The following is a 13,497-nucleotide window of genomic DNA, read 5'->3' as shown; positions in this document are numbered from 1 at the left end:
GAGTACTTCATGTTGGTAGATTTTATAAAGAGTCATGTGCTTCCATTTCCATCAAACTAATGCATTTAAAGTTGGTGGAGTCCATTATGATTATCTTTAATTTATTTTTGCTTATAAATTAAATTATAAATTAGATTAAATTTTAATTTAATTTAATTTAAGCTATTTGACTATAATTGTTTCCATTATCATTCATACATTATTGAAAAATATTAAAAAAAAAATCAAATTGGCCCAAAATTTAAAAAAAAAAGCCCTAATAACAATGGCAAAAGGAAAAGGACCAAAAGTTTTGAATAATACTAAATAGTTAGGGGCCTATTAGAAGAAAATTAGGTAAAATTGCAATAATATGGATTAATCGATTAATTTCGAAATAAACACAGTTAATACTTGATCTTGAGTCGATTCGATGAAATTTTTTAAATAATATTAAAAATTTAAATCAATTACAAAATTACTTTAATTAAATAAATCGAACAGAACATTAATTTGTCATCTTATATAAGTCAAAAATAACTAAAATGTTTCAATTTAAAATCGTATCGATTGATGGGACAAATTCGTAAAAACGAAAAGCTAATTTATTTATGGCAATTAATTGGTGGTTGTACCTACTTTTTTTTTCCTATTAATTAGAGTAAATGTTTCTTTGAAGAACATGTGGAGACACATACCAAGAGTTCAGGATTGAAGAAGAAATGGGCCGACCAATAAATTTGCATCGAATTTAATTCTGTGTAGTTGGATGACGTACAAGTATCACATAAGTATTTGGTTGGTTGTGTCCTTCATGACTATTTCTTTAAAAATCATTCTTTAATATTCATACCATATTTATAATTATGGTAGGATGTATACATAAGTAAAGTGTAATAAAAAAAAATTAGATAGCAATCAGGAATGTTGCGTATAATTTGATTTATTGATTAAGAATTAGGATTGGGATGTTTCACTATAGTGGAATTAATTCCAATGTACAATGTTATAAAATTATTAAAAATTATTAAAAAAGAGTATTCAAGCGTCGCTTTCGTGTCTCGATACTTGTTCCTTAATTAATTTAAGACGCAACGAAAGAAAAGATAGATCGAAAGAAAGAGATGGAAGAAGTCATGGAATCCAAAGACTAGATTAAGTGTATCTACAATGGTATATATGTTTCCCAACTCCATTCCTATATAGAGGGAAAAGAAAGGAGGGGAGGGGTGAAGATTGAAGAATTAGGGAAGGAAAAATGGAGGGTGAGCTCAAAAATTTCATCAGTGTAATCATTATGGCATTAATATCCATGTACTACTGTTACTACATTGCAGCAATGATGCCAAAGGGCTTGCCAAGGCTCATCTCCCTCCTCCCTGTCATAACTTTGTTCTCTGTCCTCCCCTTCAACGTTCACAGCTTCCATATAGGGGCTCCCGTAGTGTTTATCCTTGGTTGGATTACCAATTTCAAGCTTCTGTTGCTAGCCTTCGATCAAGGCCCCTTGTCACCACCTCCTCCTGGAGCTCATCTTTTCATCCTGACAGCTTGTTCCCCTTTCAGGATCAAGCAATCCCAACCTAAAGCCAAGAGGACTACTGGTCCGAATGTTGTATCAGAGGCTGCAAACAAGGCTGCACTTCTAGCATTGTTGTTTCATTGTTATAACTACAGACAATGCTTTCCCGGACAGGTCTTGTTGATCCTTTACTTCTTCCATACTTACCTGACGATACAGTTTTTCCTGGCTGTGGCTGCAATCCCAGCTCTAATCCTCCTTGGTGTCGAGCTCGAGCCACAGTTCAACGGACCCCTCCTGGCCACTTCGTTGCAGGACTTCTGGGGTCGTAGGTGGAACCTGAGGGTCTCTGACACTCTACGTCCAACCGTATACAACCCTATCCGCAGTGTTTCTACTCGTATAATCGGACCTCGATGGGCCTCGTTACCTGCTGTCTTTGCAACGTTTCTCACTTCGGGTTTGATGCATGAGCTCATTTACTATCACATAACTCGTGAGTTTCCCACCTGGGAGGTGACTTGGTTCTTCGTCCTGCAAGGGTTCTTCGTTGACGTAGAGATTGTGTTGAAGAAGAAGTTCCTGTTTCGACTTCACAGATCGGTGTCAGGACCACTAGCGTTGGCAAATCTGGCAGTGACTGCTGGCTGGTTATCTTACAGACAACTCCTGAGAAATAAGGTAGATGAAAAGGTCATCAATGAATTCAATGCGTTCCTGGAGTTTCTGAGAAGGCTCAGCATGATTTAGGACAATCTGAAACTGTCATTTGGGTTAGGATATTACACGTTTGCTTCCATTATTAGCTTAGTTACGTTCTTCCCTTTTTAGAAAATTAACATTAACAAGTCTTGTTAGTCATTTTTTTATCGTAAAAACTCTCTGCAGAGTCAAAAGCTCGTTAACTCATTAAAACCTTTAAAGAATTTAATGAGTTGAATGACCTTAACGAGCTGTATCCTTCTCGTATTAAAGTCATAAAGAGTTCTGTGAAGGTGAAACCTCATTAACGCCATTAAAAGTTTATCTGCTTTAAAGAATTTAATGATCAGTTTAATCTCTTTAACGAGTTTTATATAAGGGAAAAGATGAGATGATCAAGAAGATCAGTCACTGTTAAATTTTTGAGTTTTGACTTAATAAAACAAGAAAAATCAAGTTAATTAATTTGAAAGCAATATGTAATACCCTAAATTAAATGGCATTTTGGACTAGTGTATTTATAAAAACCCTAAACACATAGACATGCAAGTTTTGCAAGGAAAGAGAACTCTAGCCAGGCACCCTTCTGATAGCTGAGTAAGTCAGATCCTTCTGCTCTTAGAAATGCTCAGATTGTGACATTGTTCTTGCAAAGAATTAATGGCGGGCCTAGCAATCAATTCATGCCGACTTCCATTAATGTGATCTCCACCTTGAAGCTGAAATGCCTCCTCAAAACTTGCCAATTTTTGTCTTTATTGAAATATAATTAGTGATAAATGACGGTTTTTTTTCTTATCGTAATTTTTTCTCAATAAATATTTTACTGTATTCGTATACGTGTTAATGATAAATTTTTGTTATTTTTTCAATTTGATACCTTCGATTTAATGAATTTTTCAATACTAATAGCTATATTCTTGCTTTAAATTGGAAACGATCCTAATATTCACCTCTTTCTAAGAAGAATAAAAGAAAAGAAATAACCCTAGCCTTGATTGCAAATTTTCAATATTTCTTCTCTAGATCATGGACCTCATAGCTAACAACCTAACTTGGGCCGAAACAAAATTGTTCACAATTGGGCTGCCCAAGTTGAATATCAGCAGCCAACCAGCCCAACCAAGGCCCAAGGCAAAATATCTAGTGTATTCTATTTTTTTTACTTTTTTTATCATAATATAGTATTATTTTTTATCAAATAAAAAACGAATTTTATTTTAATTGTATTTATGATCTTGGGTATAATTTATTTTATTAAGAGAAATAATGCAAAACATATTTACTATTATATTCAAAGGAAAGTGACCTTAATTAATTCTCAAAATCCTCTAATTTTCTTTTTGTAAAAGAATTTCATAGAATTAGCTTATACTAAATGAAGTTTGAAAGACTAAAACAGATGAATTAGAAAAGGGGATAGTATATATGGGTCAAAAAAGATGGCTGAAATGGTCAAGTTGGAGCATGCATATTTTGAAAAATTGTGAGTCATAATTGCTTTTAAATATGTATTTAATTTCTCATAAAAATAATTATGTATTTGATTTACTTTTTTGAATTCATTGAGACGTGGAAAATGCTCGTTTTATGAAAAATATTAGACACGTAACGTAACAATATGAAAAAAATATCGACCAAAGAGTAGCTATGAAGACTTTAAATGCCAAATTGAGAGATTTAATATACTATAGGATCGTGATTAATTTAATATTCTTTTTAATCTTTTCGAGAAAACGTGTCCAAAAAGTTTGCATCAATTCTCTAATATAAAATTTCACACTTTGATCATTTCTAAGATGGACCCTTTGTCAAATCAATACGAACCAATGCCATAGAAGAGTAAAATACTTAGAAAATGAAAAGGTTGTGCTTACAAGTTGTACATGGAACAAAGGAATAAGATCCATTTTCCACAAACAAAAACAAAGCAATGAGAGGTAGATGAGCAAAGGGGACTCACAAGAACCCAAAGCTTGGAAATGGAAGGAGAAATCAAAAACTCGGTCAAGGTATGCCTCTCAATTCTACCATCTCTATGCTATTGCTATTTTGTAGCCTCAAAGCTCCCCAAGGGCAAGCTTAGGCTCCTTGCTCTCCTCCCAATTCTCTTCCTCTTCGCCATCCTCCCTCTCTTCCTCTCTCATGTCTTCCCTATAGGCTTAACAGCCTTGTTCTTGTCTTGGTTGGGCAACTTCAAGCTCCTCCTCTTTGCCTTTGGGAAAGGACCACTTTCATCTCATCATCACCCATCATGTTCCCTAATCCATTTCATCCTCGTAGCTTGTCTCCCTATAAGAATCAAGGAAAATGGAGAATACCCATCATCCAAAAGCACCCAATCACCTCAACAAACATGTCCAAAACATCCTAGATTGCCTCTAAATTGGCCAACTAAAGCCTCGGTTTTTGCCATGTTGGTCAGTGCACATGATTATGGACACTTCGTGCACCCAAGGATTGTTTTGCTTCTATATTGTTGCATGGTGTACTTGTTGATAGATATAATTTTCGGTGTATCCAACGGTCTAGTGCATGCCACGTCTGGGCTAGAACTCGAGGCGCCGTCCGATGAGCCTTACCTTTCAACATCGTTGCAAGACTTTTGGGGTAGGAGATGGAACCTCATGGTAACAAATCTGCTTCGCCACACCGTATACAAACCCGTGAGGTCATTTTTGGACAACAAGCTAGGTCCCAAGTGGGCTCCACTTCCGGCTGTGCTGGCGGCTTTCCTGGTTTCTGGCCTGATGCATGAGCTCCTGTTCTACTACGTGACACGCGTGAGTCCCACGTGGGAGATGACATGGTACTTTGTGCTGCATGGGGCATGTGTGGTTGCGGAGTTTGGAGTGAAAAGGGCGTTTTCCGACAAGCCTCGGCTGCATTGGGCAGTGTCGGCGCCATTGACGATCGGGTTCGTGGTGGCTAGCGCCATGTGGTTGTTTTTCCCACCGCTGTTGAGGACTGGTGCGGTGGAGAGAGCCATTGGAGAGTGCAAGGTCTTATTGGATTTTTTGCTAAGTTTTTTATTCAAAGTGAAAACGATTAATTAATTGTAATTAGACTGCTTTAAACACCTTTTTCTAAATAATATATGAAAGGATTTTGATATTCTTAGTCAAATATAAATTAATTTGTAAAAAAACAAAAACCGATGTTATTTAGTCACTTGTTATGCAATCAAGAACAGATTAAAATTTTTTTTGAATAATGTCATATCTAAATTTACTTTGATTTAGAATCTTAAATTTCATTTCTTATGAAATTATAAAAAAAAATTAATGGGTTAATTAGCATGATTAACTACATAAAACTTTAACATAAATAATATAATTAGTAGAAATTTTTTACACTTTAGTGATGTCATTTGACACCACTTATGTCAAAGTGAGTTCATCTCTAGTAGATTCAAGATTTTATATTAAAATAATTAAAAAAATAATCATACAAAATCATGAATATATGTATCTTTAACTTTTATAATATATTAATTAAAAAAATTAAAAATTAAAAAACTTGAAGAGTGGTGGCCATAGCCAACCATTATCACCTTGGCTACTATTATCACGTGACATTTTTTGATATTTTCATCATTTATATTAATATTTTGTAAATATAAAATAATAAATATTATTTTAATTTAATTATAATTATTAATTATTAATTATAAAAAATTATTTAATTTAAAATAAAATTTTAAAAAATTTAATTGAACACATTAAAAAAATAAAAATTTAAATTTTCTCGATAATTCAAAAAAAAATTTCAAGCATTAAACTTATTTTTAATCAAATTAGACAAAATCGAAAATTCACTTATAGAGAGAAAAAAAAAAAAAGCGGCAGAGAGCACATGATCTCTGGCAGGAAGTGAGCTCCTTTTGTGGCTTCAATTGAAGCTTGGAGTAGCTTTCATGCTAAATTTCTATGGCACCTCTCTTTTAGACAATTATGCGGCGTATAATTGGTTTTTATTTATTTTATTATTTCTTTTTTTGTAAGGATTAATCGATTTAAATTGAATATTCTATCAAAATTTATTAAATAATAAAAATTTATATATAAGTTTTTCACTTTTTCTAAATTAAAAGAAAAGAAAAGAAAAGAAAGGATAAAACCCCAATTTTGTTCTCTTAAAAAAACCCCCGATTTATAACATAAATTTAAACTCGTATGTTGGTTCTTATACTTTACCTTTATTATTTAAATTTAAACAAAGGAATATATGCGCCGATGGGTGTTTATCTCGATATTTAAATTTTGTTCAATTTCATAACCATCGATATTAGTATCAAATTGTTTTATAATCTTTTCTTGATATCAATCAAATACGAAACTTGTCTGAGATATGTACAAATATTTGATCTTGACGTAAAGATAGGAAAAACCAATTCACTTATGATATTTTTGTTGTTGATTAAAATTTAAAAGTGCATGTTTTATAAAAAAAATCGATTTATAATGTGAATATATATTCGTAAGTTGAATATTAAATTTTTGTAAACATAAACTTGTAGGTTAAATTTTAAATTTTATCTTAATTATTCGAATTTAAACAATACAAATCAACTAGAATTTGTCTCGATAATTAAAATTTGTTCAATTTCATAATTCGTTAATGTTAATTTCGAATACAAAACTTTTTTTTGTTGATAGAAAAATAAAAGTGGATAAGATAATAACAAAAAATTTAAAAAAAAGGGACAAAAATACAATGGGCTATAGGGCCAAAATGTCTTACATGGCCTAAAACCCAAAAGCCCAGGCTCAAAAAGATTGCCCTTCTCTCACCCCCAGGAACTACTACGAGGCCTGAAAGGGCACCAATCAGATGTTAACTTTATCATTTCAACACACAACACAGAATCAGGGAAAGGGCCAGGAAAAAGAGAAAAAAATACCCAGAAACCGAAGAAAGAAAGGACAACGAGAAAAATAAGAGGAAGAAAAAAAAAAGAAAATAATTAAGAAAACAAAGAAGAGGTTACTCGATCTACTCTCTATCAAAGCTTTGATCTTCTGTTTTAAAGGTAACCCATTTTTTTTTCCCATTTATTTGAGCTCTTTTTTCCCATAATTGTTTCCTGTTTAGGGTTTTTTTTATTTTTTTTATCAAGTTTCTGTTTGTCCCAAAGGGCTTAAATAATTTGAAATTTGATAGGTTTTAATGGATTGGGTTATCTTCAGCTTACTGTTTGAGGCTGTTGGTTTATTATTATTATTATTATTTTTTGAAGCAAAAGAGCCTTTGTTTTATGTGGGGGAAATGAAGCAAGGAGTTTAGTTTTATTGGCTTTCCTGTGAAGAAGCTTCAATTGGGTACTTTCATTGGTTAGGTTTATGCAAGTTTTTGGCATTGTAAGTTAGGTAGAAGGTTATTGGTTTGATCTTATTTGTGACTCTTTGCATGTGTAGTCATTTGGGTTTATTGGAAAATGCCTTTTTTTCTTTTGTGAATTTTTTATGATTGGGCTAGTTATTAGGTTGGTTTTTGAGTTTTGGGTGTTTGGCATAATGGGTTTTTTTCATGTAAGGGAATTTGTTTGGAATTCTTGGTTGTTTTTTGTTGTTTCTTCTTTGAGCTTAATTACTCTAAGGGTTTTATGGATATTTATATATGGATATGCATGGATAGGCGTTTAGGTTATAAAGGAAAATTTGTGGGGTTTCAATGATTCTGCTAGTTATTGGGTTGATTTTTGAATTTTGGATATGTGGCATAATAGGTATTGTTATCTGGTGGGATTTGTTTGGGCTTCTTGATTTGGTATGCTGGATTTCTAATTGAGCTTGTATTTGGATTTATAATCTGTTGGGTTTAATTAGTTGCCGACTTATAAGGGTTTTAGATGGAAAGTATGCTTTGTTCCCAAGAGTAATTGGAATTCTGTTTTAATCAGATATTTGATTTGATATACATGCCAACACAGTTCGTGGTTGGATAATGGCTGTTGAGGCTCCTGCCAAACATGTTTATGATTTTGATGATGACGATGATGATGGGCCTGTAGTGTTCAAGAGGAATAATACCTCATCCTCTAAGCAGAATCAGTTAAACTTGGAAGTAAAGAAGGCATCGTCTCAAAGGTCTGATGGGCAATCTGGGAGGCAGATCTCTGATGTACGATCTCCCAATGGTCAAAGTTCCAATGCCCCAAAGAATAAGTCAATCTCATCTTCCAAGTCACCTCCAGTGAAATCGCCTACATTGAGCCTAAAAGCATCAACTTCATCTACCAAGGCCACACCAGTGAAGTCACCAGTGGTGAATTTTAAGGCATCAACTTCATTAAATGATCAGTCAAAACAAGCATTGAAGCAGAATATGACTACTGCTGTCAAGGAAGAGAGAAGTCCAATTAAAGGTACCACTGAACCAAACAGTGATGATGATGATGATGATTCATTACCTCTGAGTGCCAGGCTTAAGGGGATCTCAAACCAGGGAAACAAAGGGGCTAGCACTTCTGCTCCTGCCCAATCACAGCGATTGGTACCAAAGACTGGGGTGAAAGTGTCTGTCGAAGATCCTGATGATGAAGCTCCTTTGTCAGCGAGGTTCAACATGAAGTCCGATACTGGGACATCAAGTAGTAGGCTCCATGACTCTGATGAGAAGAAACCTCTGGCTTCTAAAATTCAGCAGAATGGTTCCATCATGAAGGGTAAGCAGCAAAATTCTTCTACGTTGTCGGGTAAAAGACCCCTTGATAAGGGCAATTCCTTAGATCAGTCTTCTGCTAAAAAGCCAAAGACTTCAGATGCACCTACAACAATGAAAACCAAGCAAGTAACAGTGAAAGCAGAAAAGACTGATGAAGATGATGATCATATGCCAATTGCCCAGCGAATGAAAAAGTCAACTGCATCGAACAGTAAACTGTCGTCTATGAAGCAAAAAACGACCAAGGTTGTATCTTCTTCATTTAAAAAGATAAATAAAAAGTCGAAGAAAGAGATGAAAAGCTCTAAATATATTAAGTCAACAAAGGTGCCACCTAGCTCCGGTGATGGGCAGAAAAAGTGGAGTACCTTGGTTCACAATGGTGTCATTTTTCCATCTCCATATACGCCTCATGGGGTTAAGATGCTGTATGATGGCCGGCTAGTTGATTTGACTCCTGAACAAGAGGAGGTCTCTCTCTCTCTCCCTCTATATATATATATATATATATTCATATATATAACATTTAAAGATTTTTGTATATGTATTTTATTGTATTTTATGAAAACTTCTGTTGTTATTGCAATTGTTTCGGAAAGTTCAAAGTTCTCATTTGACTTGCTGCAAGATGTCTTAACCTGATCTGTTAGTCTGCAGGTTGCAACAATGTTTGCAGTGATGAAAGATACAGATTACATGAGTAAAACACAGTTCAAGAAGAATTTCTGGGAGGATTGGAGTAAGTTACTGGGGAAAAACCATACAATTAAGGGCTTGGACAGATGTGATTTCACTCCAATATATGAATGGCATTTGCAGGAGAAAGAGAAGAAGAAACAGATGAGTTCTGACGTAAGTTAGTTGAAAATAATTTTGGCTATGATGTATGCAATCACTTCTGGTAGTATATCTGTCTTAGAACCTACATATCTCTATTCTCATCATGTTCCTTCAAAGCAATTTCTGGATAATATCATTAAGTTTAATACTCATTACGCATGATTGCTGTATGTATAGGAGAAGAAGGCTTTGAAAGAAGAGAAGTTGAAGCAGGAGGAAAAGTTTATGTGGGCGATTGTTGATGGCGTCAAAGAAAAGGTGAAGATTTAGCCTCAATATAGAATTTGATTTATCCCTTTTAAAACTTATTTCACAGCTTTCGGATTTTATTTAATTTGTTACTGCATATCTACATTCCTACCCTGGTTTTCGAGAGAGTAATATTGATGTATAAGTTTTTTTTCACTTCTTCCACCAATCTCCACTGGGTCTTTTAAATTGAACTGCTTTCTTTTTATTTATTTATATTTCTCTGCTTCTTGTGTAAGTTGCTGCTAATTCAGATGATTGTTTTAATTGCAGGTAGGAAATTTCAGAGTTGAACCACCTGGGCTTTTCCGAGGTCGGGGAGAGCATCCAAAGGTATTACTGACATGCTTGACAGCTCTAAGGCTGTAGAAAATCATGTGGATTTAGTCTGATAGTTGAATTTGCTGTGTTTTCATATTATGTTATTTTAATTTTTTGTTGCTTATCAGATGGGAAAGTTGAAAAGACGTATTCGTCCAAGTGACATTACCATTAATATTGGAAAAGATGCCCCAATTCCGGAATGTCCGATCCGTGGTGAAAGGTTAAGAAGCAGAGATAGAGCATTCATTTTCTAGATTATTTGAAAGGATTAGAGGTTATTTTCAATTTGGATTATCTTAATTTTGAGATTTTTTTGTTTGATTGGCAGATGGAAAGATATTAAACATGACAATACTGTGACATGGTTAGCTTTCTGGAATGATCCCATTAATCCAAAAGAATTCAAATATGTATTTTTGGCAGCTAGTAGTTCTTTGAAGGGGCAAAGTGACAAGGAGAAATATGAGAAAGCAAGGATGCTGAAGGTAATAAGCGATGTGATGGTGCTTTTAGTTTTTATTTAGTGAACCATGTATAAACGTTCATCTGTGCTTTTAATGCAGGATTATATCAAGAACATCAGAGCTGCATATACTAAGGATTTTACAACTAAAGATGTCATGAAGCGGCAAATAGCAGTTGCTACCTATCTTATTGATAAATTAGCTCTTAGGGCGGGTAATGAGAAGGTATGTCACAGGTGTACAATGAACTGTCTTATTTGTGTTTCTTTTGACTTGTATACAAGTACATTAACCAATTTTTAGGGTTGAACTGAATGGAGGAAAAGGCTTGTTAGAGTTGATGTAGTTTGTTAGGCTTTTTGTGTTGTCAAGGGATTATATTTGGTGTTCCTATATGCATTGCTTTTGATGTTTATGAAAATGTTAGTGGCTGGTCCTAGTATCGCAAAAGGGCAAATTTGGATTGACATCATCCACTAAATCATTTGCAACAGTTGCTGTTCGAACTTCTTTCAGTTTTTTTGGGTCTGTATTCAATTTTTAACTCTTTCAACTTCAAATTAAATAATAGTGCATATCCCTTGCATTTGATTTGTGCCATTTCTAATCTGGGATTTTGCTTGTTAGTAATATTATGTGGGTCTTCTGTGTCTGGTGTCTGTTAAAACAATCTATTCCCTAAAAATATTTGAGACTTAAAATGACTTAGGCACTTAGGTCGAATGATGTTGATAGCCAATTGTTAGTCTATAACCTTTAGTCATGAAGAAGCTTTCAAGCAATTCTTTTTGGGTATTCTTCATGTTATGGTTGGCCATGTGCAGGATGATGATGAAGCTGATACTGTTGGTTGCTGCACACTTAAAGTAGGGAATGTGGAATGTATTCCTCCAAATAAATTGAAGGTATGATCAGTATATGCTCCCAAGAAGAGATTTCCAGTATTTCTTTTTAACTAAATTTGGTAACTGTTGGAGTGGACCTAATTTTTCTAAGATTTTGCAAGTTTAAACTTGTTAATTTTAGTTGATGTGCAATTTGTATCAGTGCTTGGTAATTGATGTTTGTCGAATTTTATTGCAGCTAGTCACTTACCTGCTGGCTGATACCGGTATTAATTTTTTGTTCTTGTTTTGATTATTTAGTTTGACTTCCTTGGTAAAGATTCAATTCAATATGTGAACACGGTTGAGGTTGAGCTTCCTGTATACAAGGCCATTGGACAGTTTCAAACTGGTGAGTTGTTGACCACCTGTGTTAGGATGCATAAGTGTATGATTTGTGACTTAAGCCAAAAAGTCTGGTCTCTCTTTTATGCAGGGAAAAGCAAAAGTGATGATCTTTTTGACAAGCTTGATACTAGTAAACTAAATGCTCATTTGAAGGAACTCATGCCTGGGCTAACAGCAAAAGTCTTCCGTACCTATAATGCTTCCGTTACATTGGATGAGATGGTATGTTGCAACCCATTTGTGACACGTGCATATTACTGCTACTGGGCATGCATTCATGTATGTTGTGCATAGCCTAGTTGTGAGTCATTGGTAAGCATGTGAGAGAAATTTATTGTAACAGAATGGTTATTGTGATATATAAACAATTTATGAGAGCTTTCAAAGCAGTGTACGAACTTTAAGTTATATATTTGATCACTGTCATCGTGTTTTTATGTTTGATGTTTGAACGATACTAAGACTGTCAATACTTCACATGGAAATACTGAGTTTGTCTTTTAGATTAACAATTTTAATGATAGAATACCATTGTATAATTCTAATGCTTTATGGAGTTTTCTGGTGTTTCTAATACTTGTGTACTTCGGTTGGATTAGATGTTTTTACATTTGTTGCTTAACTTTTATTCTTATTTGGATTTTTCTTGGTTGGATGACAGTTGAATAAAGAAACCAAAGATGGGGATGTGGCAGAAAAAGTAGTGGTTTATCAGCGTGCAAACAAAGAGGTAAAGACTGTATCTTACTAGATGTTCAGCTAATATAGGAATCTATTTTGAGTTGCCTCTTTGGCATCTATAATTTTGACTGTTCTTGCTGCAGGTTGCAATCATTTGTAATCATCAGCGTAGTATTTCAAAATCTCATAGTGCACAAATGTCAAGGTTGACTGAGAAAATAACAGAACTCAAGGTAATAACCCTTTCTAGAAATTTCTTGGAAAATTTAGATGGATTTTCATCAAGGTCTGTCTGCGGCAGTAGTGCTTTGTTGATGTGGAAGGCTGTAGACCAACTAGCAAATACTAATGGATTCTGTGCTTGCTCCCTATGTATGTTCTGTCCATGCAGGCCTGTCTTTGCTTGGATTGGTGATAGACTGTTTCCACATTTTATTTAAAATTGCAAAATTTCATTAGCTCCTTCTTGGGGCTTGTGCCTTTTCTACTTCACGCATTTAGGATATGTCCTGCATATGGTGGTTTCAAATTTCAATAATTCTTCCTTACAATTTGGTGTTTTCCCATTCCGTCCATTAGGCTGACCATTTTCTTGTTTCTTGTAGGGTGTTCTAAAGGAGCTAAAAATTGATTTGGACAGGGCTAAGAAAGGGAAGCCCCCATTGAAGGATGCTGATGGGAAGCAGAAGAGGAACTTGACCCCTCAAGCGTATTATAGATTGTTCCCTTTTCTTAAGCCTTTTATACAATTTTCACGTATGTTCCCTTTCATTGATTCATCAGCTTATATGCAGGATAGAGAAAAAGATAGATCAAACAAATGCAAAGATTGAGAAGA

At 34.3% G+C, this 13,497-nt stretch overlaps 1 protein-coding gene and 2 pseudogenes across 1 annotated transcript; all 3 read left to right on the top strand.

Moving 5' to 3' along the window:
* The first annotated feature begins 1,160 nt into the window (after nucleotides 1-1,160).
* LOC110419541 (putative long-chain-alcohol O-fatty-acyltransferase 5 pseudogene) lies at nucleotides 1,161-2,360 on the top strand (annotated as a pseudogene).
* Nucleotides 2,361-4,185: 1,825 nt separating this feature from the next.
* On the top strand, nucleotides 4,186-5,275 carry LOC110419772 (putative long-chain-alcohol O-fatty-acyltransferase 1 pseudogene; annotated as a pseudogene).
* Nucleotides 5,276-7,029: 1,754 nt separating this feature from the next.
* On the top strand, nucleotides 7,030-13,496 carry LOC110418908 (DNA topoisomerase 1 beta-like; the record flags this gene model as incomplete). Its single annotated transcript, XM_021431727.2, has 15 exons — nucleotides 7,030-7,235; nucleotides 8,106-9,340; nucleotides 9,527-9,721; nucleotides 9,887-9,967; nucleotides 10,232-10,291; nucleotides 10,408-10,502; nucleotides 10,611-10,767; nucleotides 10,846-10,971; nucleotides 11,571-11,651; nucleotides 11,892-11,982; nucleotides 12,067-12,200; nucleotides 12,640-12,708; nucleotides 12,803-12,892; nucleotides 13,265-13,368; nucleotides 13,454-13,496. Coding segments are annotated over exons 2-15 (2,517 nt in total), but the record flags the coding sequence as incomplete, so codon positions are not given.
* Nucleotide 13,497: the final 1 nt, after the last annotated feature.

The sequence above is a fragment of the Theobroma umbraticum genome, unplaced genomic scaffold (genome assembly GCF_002168275.2).
Source record: "Theobroma umbraticum cultivar Fairchild unplaced genomic scaffold, ASM216827v3 scaffold_67.0, whole genome shotgun sequence".
Lineage (NCBI taxonomy): Eukaryota > Viridiplantae > Streptophyta > Magnoliopsida > Malvales > Malvaceae > Theobroma > Theobroma umbraticum.
This window is presented reverse-complemented; position numbering and strand designations above follow the sequence as displayed.